This window comes from Elephantulus edwardii, unplaced genomic scaffold (assembly GCF_000299155.1).
Source record: "Elephantulus edwardii isolate Elephantulus edwardi_28Jun2011 unplaced genomic scaffold, EleEdw1.0 scaffold00006, whole genome shotgun sequence".
NCBI classification, from domain to species: Eukaryota; Metazoa; Chordata; class Mammalia; order Macroscelidea; family Macroscelididae; genus Elephantulus; species Elephantulus edwardii.
Window position 1 is genome coordinate 23450226 of NW_006399756.1, and position 16375 is coordinate 23466600.

Here is a 16375-nt window from a genome sequence, read left to right on the forward strand (position 1 = left end):
TCTTTCTTTCTTCCATTCCTTCAGTAAGAAGAATCATGAATGATTTTTATAACATATGTTTACATGCACAGGCCTCTGTGAGTCATGGGGAGCTCTAGGATTTGTTGAATGAATGGAGATAAAGGAAGCTGGATTATATACAGAAGCCATTCCTTTTTATTATTATGTTTTATTCATGTACATTTTCCCCCACTCCCTTTACCCACCAAACTCTTCGATCCCATGATTTCCCACCCTGAGCCCCTCCCCCACCCCTCCCCCCTTTGTGCAGCCATGCACATCTCACTGGCTGTCCTTCTGTTTTTACAATAATGGTCCTATATACTATTTATTCTTAGGTGTCTGCGTTTGTTCACTCAGCAGAATATGATGCTCTCTAGTTTCTCCCATGTTATATATATGTTATTGTTGATTGCTGTCGAGTTGAGCATAACTCATAGTGACTCTATGAACAAAACACCTAATGCCTTTCCATAACTATCATCATTTCTCCAAGTTCATATTTATAGTATTTTTAAAAATCATTGCTCATGAATGGTGCGTATATTCCATTGTGTGAATATACCACAGTTTCTCAATCTAGTCATTTGTTAATAGATCCTTAAGATACTTTCAGGAGGGAAAAAGATGTGTATGAATCTTCAAGGGTATAATAGTTTCATGTTATTTAATTTCAGTTCTAAATTTCTATTTCTTCTATGAATGAGAAGTGCTAAATTGTCTAACCTTTATTTCTCCAAATCTTTATTTGTCCATTCCTATCTGTTTTCAGTTTTTAGCTGACCTCATCCAATCTGCCTGTCTTCAGCAGTCCTTTGTTAAGTTATAGTCTAATAATCAGCTGATGTTTTAAGACTATTCTTTATTATAAAAATCTCCTTACGCAAGAAAAATTTTTCCAAAAGTGTAATTATGTTGTTAGGTGCCTTTCTGTCGAAACCAATTCATAACTGATCCTCTAGCAAGTTTTCAGTTTCAGTAAACGTGAGAGGAGATTGCTTGTCTTTTCCAAGGAGTGGCTGGTGGATTCAAACCATGTATCTTTGAATGGGCAACATATCTTCTTACCACTTACACCACGAGAACCACCATGTGTCAAGGAGATGCTTGGAGTTAGGTGATCCTTCCATTCCCTCTAGATTTTGATTTCTGTTTTTCTAATGAAAAAACAAACACAACAACAAAGACCAAACCCAGTATTGCATTTTTATACCCACTCACCTACCATCTCAATGGCATTGTGAAGAATTAAAGCTAGAATCACATAGAAGCTTTCTTACTTTGTGATTAAATAAAAGGAATTTAGATGACTCACTTAACCTCTACTGAATTTTTCTCTAAAAGAAACATTTATTAATACATTTTTGACTTTTGATCCAAGACATTATTTAATTTCAATTTCAAAGCAGATTTTTTTCAACTCTGAAAATTCCTTTTAGTCACATGGTGCCCATTGTCAGTGTAGCATTCAGACAGGGTGAACAAGAGATCTATGGAGAAGTCTTTTCATTTGCTTGAGTTTGCTTGTTATTTGTTTGATTTAAAGAATTTAATTTTGTCCCCCTTCCTCCCTAGTCCTCTTCAAGATTTTCTCATAGTAAAGAGGGGGATCAAGTCAGCTTGACGACTATCTCTAGTGTTTTATTCTTACTGCTTTTGTTAGTACTACTGCACGGATGTGAATGGACAAAAGAAAAAAAAAGTAAAAAAGCTTACATTCTTTTCAACAATAGCAGCTGGTAAGCCTGGCGTCCCTGAAGATGGTGTTCTAGTTCTTATGGAGTTTCATGCTCTAACACTTTGACCCCCTTTCTGTGCATATCCATTTATTCACTTCCTGTGTCCTTGTGTTAACCTTGAAAAAGAATAGATTTTTAAAATTTTTTTAAAGTATTGAGTTAATATTTCAATTCAGAAGCAGGAATACTCACATAGAAATGGTCAGGGCCCAACCGGGGAAGTAGGAAGAGAAGGGCCTGCTTCATTACTTTGTACTGAATCTAAATATAAGGAAGCATATGAACAGATGGGGCCCCCTCATCATTAACAAGCAGTTTGCTGCTCAATGGGCTGTTCACTTTGTGTGTGGGTTCTCGCCTAGGAAGAGTCTTAATATTTAGATAGTGTCTGTAATTCAAACAGATAGTGATTTGAGAGCTTGGAGATCTGTCTTTTTCAGATCAGTGCATCAGGGAGTTGAAGGGAATTTGTGTATTCCTCATGTCCCTCCCTCTCCCCTCTTGCCAAGCTCAGGTTGTTCATCTCTTATTCAACCAAGTGGCCTATATCCTTTCTTTGTTTTCCAAGCTTTTAGGGAAAAGGTAATGCAGGAAATAGTATTTCTTTGCAACTAGGCTCCTAACAACAACAATAACTTTGCAATGCCGTACGTACTGAGAATTCTTTGCATTGTCAGTGTTTCTCCAACTATGCAGGAAGACCTGAATTGAATAGGCACTTATATGAAGGAGCTGTTTTGAATATGTTCTCCATTCTTCTTACAGTGCTGTAGGGGGAAGGAAGGGTCATGAGATCATGTTTGATTATTCTTTTCTTTAGCTCTTCAAAAAAGGATCAGTATAAGACTTTGTTCTTGGTTTTCAAACAGTTCATTAAGGTTCCTGCTTCTGTGCTTCAGCCCTAACCCCACTTAAATTCTTATCCTGGAGGTTTAACTTTGTTCAGGTCAAGTTAGCGTCTCGGTTTCATTGACTATAGATGGAAACATCTTGAGTTGAATATGCACTTTTTACATAAGTTACATAATTACCTCATCTTTTAGGTTATTTTTTTGTTGGGTTTTTTTTTTTTTTTGGAGAACTGGTCCACGTATCTGGTTCTTTTCTGGGGGGGGGGAAATAACTTACTTTAATATCTCTCATCTGGGGGGGAAAATAACTCTTACTTTAATATCTCTCATCCTTGTGTGGTTTGTATAATAGATTAAAAGAAAGCATCATTTGGGGTATAGTATTTTACCTAGAGGAAGAAAAGTAGGCCCAAGATGAACCAGGAATGATGCTTTATTTTGGAAAGTATTGTTTAAAAAGAGGAAAGATGGACAGAGAAAAAGTCAAGAAAGGAGCGTGAAATAATCTTCAGTTGTCAGATTTGTCTGTCATTTTGAGATGAATAGATTCTGGTAGCAGTGCAGTTACTTTAGCTTATAGTGTACCTGAATATGAAGAGGAAAACAATTCAAAGTCCAAGAGCTTTATTTTCAGGAATTATTTAAAAACTAGATAACAAACAACAAAAACCAGTCTAGATCTAATGAATGAAAAAGTTGAAACTCTTGGATTGGTCCATGATGTATATATGAACTAACTCCCTGGCTACAGTCTGATCTTTTATTATTGCCTGCATCTCTTTGCTTGTGACTAACAGAAGAGAACTTGACTTTGATCACACAGTTTAAGAAGGCATGGATTTCCTGAGTGAAAGGTGCTGTCTTGCCCCCTTCGAAGCAGGGAGCCACTGGTCTGCTGATCATGACCTCCACTGCCAATGACCTCTGCTTTGTGGGGAAACCAATTCTGAGGGAGGACATAGCAGATCTTTTCATTTTTTTGGCAGGCAAATAAAGGCTTGTTTTGTCAAATGATTGATTCACATAACTGCCAAGACCGCTATGTACTAACCAGAGAAGGGAGCTTTATTTCTTGACCCCTTCCTCCTGGGACCGCATTTTGATGATTTTTCTCTTTCTTGACCTGGGACTACTCCATATAGTGCTTGATTGTTTCTTTGGCCTCACACCCATGAACCTCAACTTGGTTACTTCTTACAGACTTTGCTGGCCTTCCACCTGTGGGTGTATTTCAGGAGAATTGTTTTTTCTTGAATTTACTGGCTTTTACTTTCAAGAAAGGCTGAGACATATGGTGACCGGTCTTCTTAGAGCCACAGAAGGGTGGCGTACTTCATGACTTTGCATGTCATCCTTGTGCAGAGGTCATATTAATCTAGTCTATAGTGTCCAGGTTGTAGCATTGTTGTCTCTAAAGCAGGTACAGACACAGCAGATATAACTAAGGCATTTTCCACTTTCTACAAGGGTTTCCTCGTCTGCTCCACTTCTTCTCTTGGTGGCTAGCATTGATTGAGCTGGCTGGATGCCCCTATCTCTGTCTGCATGACTGGTGGCCGTCTTGTAGTCTACATTCCCCAGAGGAGGAACAGTGGCTTTTTAAATCACTTGCATTATTTGTCTTGCAAAGAACATTACATAAATAAACACTGCATTAAATAGTATGTGGGCTGCTGCAGAACAAGAAGGTCATTGGGTGATGAAGGACTCGCCAGAGGACAAAATCTTCTGTTTTCTGAAAGTTCCACACTCTACATTCAACCCACTCATTGTCCTGGTTTCTGATTGCTTCGGCTGTGTTTCCATGAGCTCACTCGATGACCTTTCAAGTGCTGTCAGGTTCAATGGCATTTGAGTGCGGGTCTCTGTGCATGGATGGGTGAGCACACACACATAGCTCATGTATGTGAAACATACCACCCTTTCCATTCCCCGCAGGGGTCTCTTAAGCCAATTTAGCAATTATTGATTTCTCTTGCTTTTGAGGACTTAAAAGGAAGCCTGATTATTATGTGCTTGAATCTTCCTAAGTTAATGATACTATCAAGCAGTCTGATGAAATCTTTGGGTAGCTGTTTGCACATTCATTGGGAAAAAGCCTCGATCTAAGGATTGTCATGTTCTACAGTGGGTTAAGTGAAAGGATTAGCTCCAAAGGAAGACGTCACTAAAATGACAGAGTTCAAGTAAAGTGTTAAAAGTCTGATAGAAGACAAAGTATTGGAGGGGTTTGGAAGATGGCTAGAGAAGGAAAGTTCTGTGACTCACGTCTTGTATGCCATATACTAGGTCTTTGATGAAATTGAATTATTATATTTAGTAGCTTCCTTGTCTTCTAGTAACAACACTACTTATATTGGGCAATGTAACATGGATAACGCTTGAGCACAGTGGTTAAGAACCTGTATGTAGTGTGAGTCAGATAGACTGCATGGTTGAGTTAAGCTCTGGTGGTGTAGCCAGCAGGGATGTATGCTCTCAACCCCAAACCCACATCTGTCTGGTGGTTCAAATCCACCAGTCACTCTGTAAGGGAAAGATAGGCAGTCTCTTCCCAGCAGTTTACAGCCTCAGAAACCTTCTGGAGGTTCAACTAAGCTGGTTCTTACCCCATGGCAATGAGACTTTGGAGTTGTTATGTTTGGGATTTTTTTGTGTTTGAGGTTGGTTGGGCTTGGTTTTTTCTCACCCTTGAATAAATTTCCCCCTTTTTTTTTTCGTTCCACCATTTACTAGAGGAGATAGTTAAGTAATTTCTCTGTGCCACAGTTTTCTCACTGCTGTTTTTGTGTGTCGTGGAGTCAGAACCAACCCATACCTGACCCTCTGGTGGGTTTTCAGGTGAGTACATTGTCCAAGAGGAGATTGCCCATCCTTCTCCTCTGGAACATCTGGTGAATTTAAACCATGTGCCTTTGGAATTGCAGTGCAGCATTTTACCACTAGGTTACCAGAAAAATCCTCATTTTCTCACTGTGGTAGTGGTGGTGGTGTTCTGAGGAGGCAAGATGAACCCAAGATGATCCTCTGGAGGGTTTTAAGAGGCAGTTAATCCGAGAGAGGAGACAGCCCATCCATCCATCTCCCACAGAGCTTCTGGTGGATAAGGTAAACTCTAGCACACTGATAAGAAAAAGAGCCATTAAATCCTAAAAGTCATTAATAAGAGCTATCACTTACATTTGCATGGATTTACATTTACAAGAGTTTTTCATGTTGTGTTTTTTTGCTACCTATAATTCTGAGATAAGGAAGTGGTAATAGTACCTCAGCAAACACACACATACACACACTCTAACACTCTTCTCATTGTTGTTGTTGTTATGTGTCTTAGTCTTGAGTCACCTGTGACTCTTAGTGACTCTGTGCACATTAGCTCTGAACCCTGTCCTATCCTGAGCCTGTCTCACTGTCTCTGAAACACCTGCCTCCATTACCCAGTCACTGTGTAATCCGTCTCATCCAAGATCGTCTTCTCCTCCACTGTTCCTTTGCTTTTCCAAGCATGATGTCCTTCTCCAGGGACTAGTCCCTCTGAGCAACATGCCCAAAGTATGTGAGACGGGGCTCCAAAATCCTTGCCTCCAAAGAGCAACTTGATTGCACCCTCTCCACGACCAACCTATTTGTTCTCTTGGTATATTCAGTACTCTTCTCCAGCACCACAACTCAGAGGGGTTGATTCTTAGTAAAAGAAGACAAATGTATATGTAAGTGACTTCTCCAAGGTCACATAAGAGGTGGCAAGCAGTTGTTACTCAGCACTTTTTCTCTCCACTTTTTCTCCCTACTGGAAAAGCCCCACATTTAGCCAGTCAGAATAACAAAAAATGCCAGCTCTGCCTTTTACAGCCTTCCCCAAGGTCAAATTTATACTGGACCATACTGATCATGAGACTGAGACAACTTTGCTAGGAGAAAGGGCTTTTGGGAAAGAGTTTCACTTCTTGTTTAAAAAAAAAAAAAAACCAAAAAATTCCAAATTATGCAAATAAATGAGAATAAAAAGATACACACAAGAGGAGACAACCCTCTTTGTTGGGTGTAGTTCTATCTGTTCTTGACACTAAAGGTTATTATGACCATCTTGCAAGAATGAGGAAAAGCAGCATCCACTTTCAGAGCAGGTATATAGACCTTGTCTGGGTTCTTTTTTTTTAAAACAAATTTTTAAAATTTTATTATTTGTGTGTGTGTGTACCGTCAAATCAGATCTGACTGGCACAGGAGGAGATTGCCCCTCCTCCTTCTCCAGCAGAGCATCTGGTGGGTTCAGACCACTCACCTCTGGGATTACAGAGCAGCTTCTTGCCACTAGGCCTCCAGAGCTCCCCTCATCTGGGTTCTTGATGGCATTGTTGAGCTCATTTAGCCCTGAGACTGCATGCATTCTGGACTTCCTACGATCTGAGATATTCTGTTTGTTGCTGTTAGGATTCTGACCCACACCAACCTGCGTGGTGTCAGGGTAGAACTGTCCCCTGGGATTTTCTTGGCTGTCAGTTTCACAGCAACAAGTTGCCAGACCTTGCTCCTGTGGAGTCACTGGGTAGGTCCCAACCGCCAGCTTTTCATTTAGCAGCCTCGTGTCTACCCACTCGTGCTACAGGGGAGAGAATACACCCTGTTGTTTGAGTCCCTTTTAGTGTTCTGTTTCTTGCTGCTAAAAGCATTTTAAGAGACATGGTCGCTAAACAGAGACTCCTGATCTGGCTGCCATCTTTTAAATTTTTTTACCCGAATGCCTTGTCACTCAGTTGTTTAAATCTTGCTGCCATAGAGATAGGACCTGTCTATCTTGTTAGTCCTTTACCCGTCACCTGTGCTTTAGCTTCACCTGAGGACTCGCACATTCTGTTTAATATTTTGTGAGCTTTCCCACCTCTGGACCTCTTCTTTCACACTGTCTTTCCTTGGAATAGTCTTAGGTGGTACATTGTACATTAGTACAATAGTCAAAGGAAAGTGCTTTGCTGGTGAGTGAAAGGTGTCAGGGATGCCTTTACCCAGAGGGTCCTTGGGAAAGGTGTTTGTAACTCGCTTCTGCAAAACCCACCACTGGATACCCTGTGGAGTGAAGTGCTACCCTAACACATGAACTGTCCTGAGTTGGGGCCAACTTCAAGGCAAGTGGCTGGTTAGGGACCACCTCATATCCCTCAAGATTCAGTAGCTTCTGGGATCTGTCTAGAATATCTCCTCTGGCAGGCGCCCATTCCGGAATACACATTTCTCTCTTGCTCCCTATAAGATAAAAGCAGTTTTCTCTTACATAATATTTTTCTATCCCTTGTCTTGTCCCTATGTGTGTACACATCTGCATTTCCACAAGACTAGAAGTTTCCAGGCCCCAGGACCATATCTGATTTCTCTTTTACATCATACAGCACCTGTGTTTATTCCTTGTTAAGCCTCTTACAAAGGGATTAATAAATGTCTATTGAATTAAATGTGTAGCGTTTTAGAACTGAAATGTCTTTCTCTCGAACAAAGCTCTTATTTTGAGGGAAAGAGAGACCGTTATTTTCCCTGGATTCATGAACACCCTGGGATTAGGACATCAGTGATATCATAAAAGTTATGCCCATTATTTGATGCTCATAACTTTTATCATATCTGATTCTTCAAAGATGTGTGACTTTCCGAAAGAATGAGAAGCCCTGTTCAAGTTGAAAAGTTGAATAGATGCTTCCTGAGCCTAAACTCAGCCAGAGGAAATCCAAGGAACTGTCTGGACACTGGGGTGCTGAGGGGAGAAGTGGCCAGCTCCAGGCTGAGCTCATGGTCCCCATGATGTCCTGATTATGGCTCGTGGGAGCCAGAGAGTGTCCCATCCCAAGTGAAAGGCTCATGAACATTGACATTGGTGAGCTCTGAGGAGTCTCCCATGTGCTTCAGTTACAGAAACCCATGTTTTCTCTAAAGGCCCAAGTCAGTCCTGAATCACTAATGACCACTGTTAGAGTGACAAAGAATATGTCTTGTCTTACAGAGCCTGGCCCCTGTCACTAATGGCATTATTCAAGATTTGACTGTGAGAGAACTTGAAGCCCATACTACTAACTTTAGTCATGGAACCTTAAGACCACACTCTGATTTCCTTCAGATGCAATTCCATTTTTACAGTTAGCCATAGATGCAGAAGGAAAGAATGCAAAATATTAATAATTGAAACATCAGGAGTCATGTCCCAGTTTCCAGAGAGTTTTCCAGAGATGAAAGTTGAAAAGGAGTGACAGGCATCCTCCTGGAACTTGAATCTTCTTAAGTTTCCATTAGTTCCTCTAGAGCTAAGCTAAATGCATGATTTAAGCCAACATGATAAGCATATAGCCTTCAAGGAGGATGTTCATTTAGCCTTCTACTTCTGCCCAGGCTGCTATCTATAAGCCTTATAAAGTCGAGGGAACACTCACAGGGAAATATATCCTTTCTTCCTGGGGCTGAGAGAAGGGGCAACTGTGTTGGAACATCATTGTTCTATTTCCTTCCCATCCGGGTGACATTTTCAGTGCATCACCAGAAAGTAGACAATGCTGATTGTTTTTCTTCTTAGAGAGTACAGAACGAATACTGGTTCTTGGAATTGGAGGCATTAATTAACACAGAAGTTGTCAAAGTTTTTCTTGTGGAATCAGCTTACCTGAATGTGTTATAGGGGATCCTTAAATGTTTGATGTAGTTTCATTTTTTTAATTATGATTTTATGTTATTTTTTTTAAAATGCTGTGACGCTAAAGGTGTTACATGACTAATACCTGGTGACAGTTAATGTAATAATTTAGACAGTATAGATGTGACTGCAGTATATAAAGAAAATAAAAATTCTCACAACTGAACCAATAAACAGCATTATGATAAAGAAAATATTGAAGTTGTCAAGGATTTCTTTTTATTACTTGGGTTCATAATCATGCCCTGGAAACAGCAATCAATAAATCAAATGGCATATTGCATTGGGAAAATCTGCTGAGTGGGAAAAAGTGTTATGAAGCAAAACTATTACTTTGAGAACTAATATACCGGAGTGAAGCCATAGTATTTTCAATTGCTTCATATGCACATGGAAATTGGACAATGAATAAGACAGACTAAGGAAGAAGTGATACATTTTAATCAAGGTACCAACCGACAAAGAATATTCAATATACCATAAACTTCCAGAAGAGTGAACAGATCTGTCTTAGAAGAATTACAGCCAGCATGTTACCTGGAAGGAGATGGCAAGACGCCCTCCCCCAGACTTTGGACATCTTGGCAGAGAGTCTGCTTAGAAGAGGAAGACCCTCAACCAAGTACGTTGACACAGTGACTGTAACAAGGAGCCCAATCATAACAGTGATTCTGAGGGTGATGCAGAACCAGGCAGGGCTTAGCTCTATTGCTTGTTGAGTGTTTATGATTCACCGTTGACTAAAGGGAACCCAACAACAGCAGCAGCAGCAAGAGAGAAAGAGTAAGAGAAAACGTAATTAGGATCTTTCTTACACTGAGCCTGTGTGGCTCCCTAAACCTCGTCATCACATAGAGGGGTTTGCAAGATTGTGACCTTGGTAACTAGTATCCTGGGAGGAAGCCCTTCCTCCCTCATAAACAGACCCCACACTGAACCTGGTTCTGCGTCTAGATCCCTTCTGCCACCCAAGAAGTGACTTGTTTGAGAACAGTATCTTTCTGAGTGGTTATCAGCCTTCTATGTAAGTTTTTGTTGTTGTTGTTAAGTGCCGTCAAGTCGTAGGCAATTCAGTGACCCCATGAACAAAAGACCTGGACACTTGTATAACTTTTGTCCTTTCTCCAGGTTCTTAGGCTTTCTAGAAGCAAGCTATTTCATAAGTGGAAGCCACTCCTACTTCCAAGCTTGTTTGAATCGAGGAGCTCCACCAAACACTGTCCACCATGGGTAACCATTCTCGCATTTGACACATCAGTGTCACAGTGTTCAGCTTCACAGCCACCATGAGTTACCTCTGTACAGCATGTCGACAGACCAGGACTATACGACTTTTGACTTGGTAGCATATTCTTTGTTTAAGAATGGATATTAGAGTGCCTTCCAAAATATTTGTGTGCATTAGAAGAGATCTGAGGGGGTCACAGCAAAGGAACAGGGCTGATGTCACATAATTGTCAAAACAGCTACCAGACTGGGCTGGCTTAGGAGATTTCACTTTGGGAAGTCCCATAAGGAATAGTATATGTATGTAGGTCCTGCAATGATTGTTGAGCCTGTGGGGAATTGTTGAGCCATAAGTAAGTGTTTTACAGCCATTTAAAGAAACCATGCTAAGGTTTAGAGAGGAACCTAAATCATTACGTTGCTTATTATGAATTTGGGATATGTTGATGCTATATATATTATGGAAACAGTATGTTATGTTGGACAAACCTGCTGTCCTCTTTAAAGTGCTAAAGAACACACATTTCAGTTCAAAGACTAAAGTGCGCCTGACCAATGCCAAGGTATTTTCTGTTGCTTCATATGCATATGAAACTTGGACAGTGAATAAGAAAGATCTTTGATGCCTTTGAAATGTGATGTTGGAGAGTAGTACTGAATATCCCAGGGATTGCCAAAAGAACAAACAGATGTCTTAGAGAAAGTGAAATCCGGATGCTCATTAGAGGTCAAGACAGGGACACCTCATCCCCTGTACTGTGGGTACGATGCCAGGAGGGACCAGACCTTGGAAAAAATCTATCCAGTGACTACAACAGTGGCATTGAGCATGGCAGAGGTTGTAACATTTTGATCTCTTGTTTAGAAGATCAACATCAGAGTCCACTTAAAGTGCACCTTACAGCAACAATGAAAACAAAATAATAGAAGTAAATTGAAAGACTGATGGATGTTCCCTACTGTGTATGTATGCGGGCTGTTCACAAGCATACATGCATGTTTCTTTAGCGTGGCCTTGATCTCCTTGATGGAATTTATAATTAAATGCTGTAAACATGAACTCAGCCAGATTTGTACAGGGAAATTGTTAAGGAATGAATTAATTAAAATGATGCGTATTATGCAAGTGGGTATACAATTTTAACTCATAGAAAAAGTTCCACTGGGTTTTTAAAAATTTAAAAAGCATATGAAAGTAGTCAGTGATAAGTCCAGAAAAATGCATGTCATTGCAATTTACTCTTCATCACTTTTGCTAATAGTTATACCTGAGTGTTTTAGCAGCATTTGATGATACCAACCCAGATAATGGGGTCTAAGCTCTGGTGCCCTAGTGGGTATGGAGTTGCTCTGCCAACCAAAGGCAGGTGGTTTGAATCCACCAACTGCTCCAATGGAGAAAGATAATCTCCTCTCTGGGGCTTTGCAGCCTCTGAAAACCTGGGGATCAGCTACGAGTTGGTTTGGACTCAATGACAATAAGTTTGAGTTTTTAAAGCTTTGGTGGTTAGTCTGTAGGGAGTTGCACTACTAAACAAAAAAGCCACAGGTTCTAATCCACCCTCCGTCCTGTGAGACAGAGCACAAACTCTTCCTGTCCTGTAAAGCTTCAAGAAACCAGCTAGGAGCTGGCTCTGTCTGACTCGATGGCAGTGGGTTTTCATTGAAAAGGATTGAAAAAAATGCAAGAGTTTAAGCAGAGAAGTGATTATGAGAACTAGGGTTTCAGTCTGTGTTATAGAGGGGTCTCTGTGAGACTTGGTGGAACCTTCCAACAACAGCAAGTCTAACGTAAAGCATGGCAAATTAACAACAGGAGAACAATAGATTAGCAAACTTGAACCGAGATAGGAACTTCTCACTAGCCAGGCATCGTTGTTATGGGCTGTCTAATTGACCTCGACTCATAGCAACCCTGTGTACAGCAGATCCAGGAAAGGATGGTAGGTGACGCATATAAACCGTAAAAGGGGAAGAATAAAAAGAAGCAAGTATGTATGAGCCATCTCAAACAATCAATTGAAGCCCCAAGTAAAGGTTAGCGCTTCTCCCTTCTTTCTTGCTCCCATCCTGAAAGATTAAATACATTGATTCAAGCAGATAAGCGTTGAAATGCCATAGGACGGCTGTTCTGGTGCAGTATTGACAAACTGCCTGAGTGTATCACTGGCATTTTAGTTTTTACTAGCTCAGCTCGGGGTTCTTACCTCTTCCCCTCCCCACCGCCCTAGGAATTGCTAGACCGATTCCAGCGTGTGCGCACCCCTGCCGCTCTGCACCATTACACGCAGGGTTAAAGGGCCTCGCTGCCGCTGTGAAGGAATTCCCCCGTCAGATGAATGGGAGACGCGGCCTGTGACCAGCTTGCACTTCTTCATTTAGTTTACTGCTGTATTGTATCAGCGGAGCAACTACCTCGAAATGCTTTCTGCCCACACCCTCATTTTCTTGGTGGGGGATTTATAGGTCTGTTTGGCAAAATTGTAGCAAGGTGGAGGGGCCATGGCGTCTTCAGACAAACAGCCACCCCGCTGCCTCTGATCAGCATTCCTGGGACGGCGGTGATTGAAATTTAGCACTGAGAGTGGCTTAATTGGCGCCAGGATCTGCTCAACATATGCCCCCGCCGCAAGCTTGCCGTCTGATGTGCCCACGGGGTGCCCCAGCACCTGACACATGCTCATGTCATGCTGCAGAAGCGAATGCAGAGCAGATCCTTTGGGGAAGCCTGTGCTGGGCTTGAGGTGAGGGATGGCCTTTGAGGCTTGGACCTCGGCAATCTCCTTGTCTCTGCCCACCGTCCTCCTCCATGGCCCTGGACTTGGAACACAGCTGAGGTCCTGGACTTGAAGTTTGTTTGCTGGGAAGAAGGTGTTAACAGTCCGCTCCTTGATCACAACTTCAGCACTCACTACTTCGCTTGCAAAGCCGTGCTTGTTGGACTCAGAGGCTCCATGCCTTGAAAGTCACAGTTAGGATATTCTCCGGATCTCCGCTGTTGTTGTTATTGTTGTTAGGTGCCATCAGTTATGACTCACAGTGACTCTGAACAACAGAACTGAACCTTGCCCTATGCTGTGCACAGTCTCTGACACACTCAAGCCCATTGCTGTTGTCACTGTGTCAAGTTCATCTGCTTGGGGGTCTTCCTCTCCTTCACTGTCCCCTCCCCCTTTCCAAGCATGATGTCCCTCTCCAGGGAATAGCCTTTCCTAGCAACATGCCCTAAGTTTGTGAGATGAAGCTTTATCATCTCTGCTTCCAAGGAACCGACCCCTAGGCCTCAGGAAAAAGAAAAAGCAAAATCTATGTCAGTCTCTTTCTTCTGCCGAGGTGGAAGCAACAGGACCAAATGCTGTAGATGATGAGTGTCAGGAAAGAAAGATGAACCACATCTAAGAGAGTGAGGCAGAGAGAGGCCTGTGAGGGGAGGGGTTGACAGGGTTGGACAATGTACTGCTCTTTTGAATCTTCCCAAGTGTTCTGGGGCACAGGTACCCGGACTAACCAGGTGCAGACCTGGTGATCCCAGCAGGTGCCAAGAGAAGCAGCTTTGCCCACACTGCAAAGATGGGTGTTAAGTGGGATAGAGATGGGGAAAGACACTGCTCATCAACCTCATTTTTCTTTGACGATCCCTTCTGTCCCAACTGGACCTTAGACTCCTGGACTCATCTATATCCCCCTGTGTCTGACATCAGACACAATCTTTTGCTTTAAAAGAATGTTTGTTAAATGTTTCATTCTAAATGAATGAGGGAAATAAAATTTGGACTTCTCTGTGTGATGTCGAAGCAGTAAGAAATGAAAATCAGAGGAAGAATTGCCATGTAACTAATGAGAAGTAAGCTCAGGGCAGCCTAACTCACAGCCCCCTTCTCGGGATTTGGTTTTAATTCTTTCTTTTTATAATTTTCCAATGAGCCACTTCCTGGCTACTTGCTGTTAAAATAATCATGTGTAGCCTTGGTGACTAGCCCAGGACTTCCCTAGAAATTGAGAAGTCCTGTTGACCTAGGCAAAACCATACCCACCGAGGAGGTGGAGATTAACTCATGCAATTTACTGCCTCTGAAAACCGATTGGAGATTTGGCAGTGGGTCGTTAAGACTATATGGTCCACAACAACAACAATCAATAGGTAATTTTCAGTTATTACTGAAGCTATGTCCTCACAGCAGCCTGTCAAGGGAGAGCAGCATCAGTGCCCTTCAGAGATGGGGACTTGAGCTTTAGACTCGTCCTGTGAGGGAGGCCCAGCCGGAAGTGGTGGGGCTGGCTGCCGTGTCACTGAACTTTCTTTTCTAACTGTCAGCTCCATGCTTCTCTGCTGTATGTTGACTCCTCCATGTATTCATGTAGTGACTCTGTCGGGCACAGTGGATCTGCTCCTTGGGGTGTCCCACATTGTTATCGTCACAAAAGCACATCTTTTCTGCTTCATCCTTGTCCCGTAAAGGAGCTGGACACAGCCCTCAACCACCGTGCCACCAGAGCTGCTTAGTGCTGGCCCTGTGGGGTGCTGATTTGATAGCTCGGACACCTGTCCCTGACATTGCAGAGGCCACCATGTGAGCTATGCCTGGGTGCGCAGGACACTCTTTTTATTTATTTTTTTTTTTACTGTCCCATGTCTTTTTATTATCATAAGTAATCTCAAGACACGTTTTCAGTTAAATTATAGCAGAGTTTATTTTTATTATTGAAATGTTACTGGAAGCTTATAGAGACTTTGGATTTCCATTCATTCATTATGGCACATTTTCCTCCCTGCCCACCCCTCCCCCAGTTTGCTTTTCTCTTTGAAAAGTTAAAAATAAAATTCATTGTTATACAAATACACTCCCCCTCCCCAGCCCATTCCACTGTGCCATTACGAGAGCTCAGGACACTCTTGCTCTGCAGTGGGAGGATGAGAAGTGGGGCGGGGAGGAGAGACCTCGGTGGCTGTGTAAAAGAAGCCGTTGGCACAAACTCTTCCCCTTTAGCTGAGCATTGCTGTAACAATTCATTCAATTATGTTAAGCACCCATTAAAGGAATCTTAAACTCTCCCTTGGGCTATTTCAGTTCTAAGAGATTGTCACTGTTTGAGACTAACTATGATTTTTTCCCCCCTTCTGCCTTCAGGTGATCCTCATTTTGACAAAGCTCTATGACTATAACCTGGGGAGCATCACCGAGAGCTCACTTTGGAGGTAAGGTGCCCTGTGTGCGCAGCACTGATTTAAATGCCATGCTGCTCTTGCTCTCTCTGCCTTGTGTCCCCTCTGAAATTTCTGCCTAAACACCCCTCTTCTAAGTTTTACTGAGTGGTGTGCTAGGGTTATCTTTAGGCTCCTTACCTTTGTGCCGGAGACCTGTGTGTCATGGTTCACTTACTTTGTTAACTGTCCATGAGGTTGTGTTTCAGCATTTTGGTCAGTGTGGTTCACAATGATCTTAAAAGTTGTTGAAGGAGAAAAAAAGAAGGGAGGTCCCTTCAGAGAGAACGACCGTCCCTTGGGGTCTGCAGAACCCAGGCAGGGGCATGGTACCAGTGCAGCCTTTTCCTCGATTGGCTCTTTTGATTCTCCATTCCCTGAGCATCACACAGACATGTATGTGCTCACACTCAGGTGCAAAAACTCTTATTTGTAGGATTGACGTTATATGGATATTGCAGGTAGATAAAATATGTAATACACATTCTTTCAAAAGGGTGAATGCACATCCTTTAGGGAAAACACAGTTCGCTGAATATTGGGGCTTTTTCTGAGCCTTCAGCGGAGCCTTAGGGACCAGAATCCAGGGCTGTTGGCAAAGTCCTTAGAAATCCAAGAATCTGTTGTACGTCTCTGTTCTTTCAAAATTAAAACAATCAAAAACCCACCAACACACTGCTAT

At 42.1% G+C, this 16375-nt stretch overlaps 1 protein-coding gene across 4 annotated transcripts in view; it reads left to right on the plus strand.

The window, feature by feature from the left end:
• SORCS1 (sortilin-related VPS10 domain containing receptor 1) overlaps positions 1 to 16375 on the plus strand; it is a 675554-nt gene that overhangs the window by 244814 nt on the left and 414365 nt on the right. For all 4 annotated transcript variants that reach the window (XM_006879951.1, XM_006879950.1, XM_006879949.1 and 1 more), the window contains exon 2: positions 15620 to 15687. In XM_006879951.1, coding sequence (XP_006880013.1) covers positions 15620 to 15687 — 68 coding nt within the window. The remainder of the gene's footprint in view (positions 1 to 15619; positions 15688 to 16375) is intronic.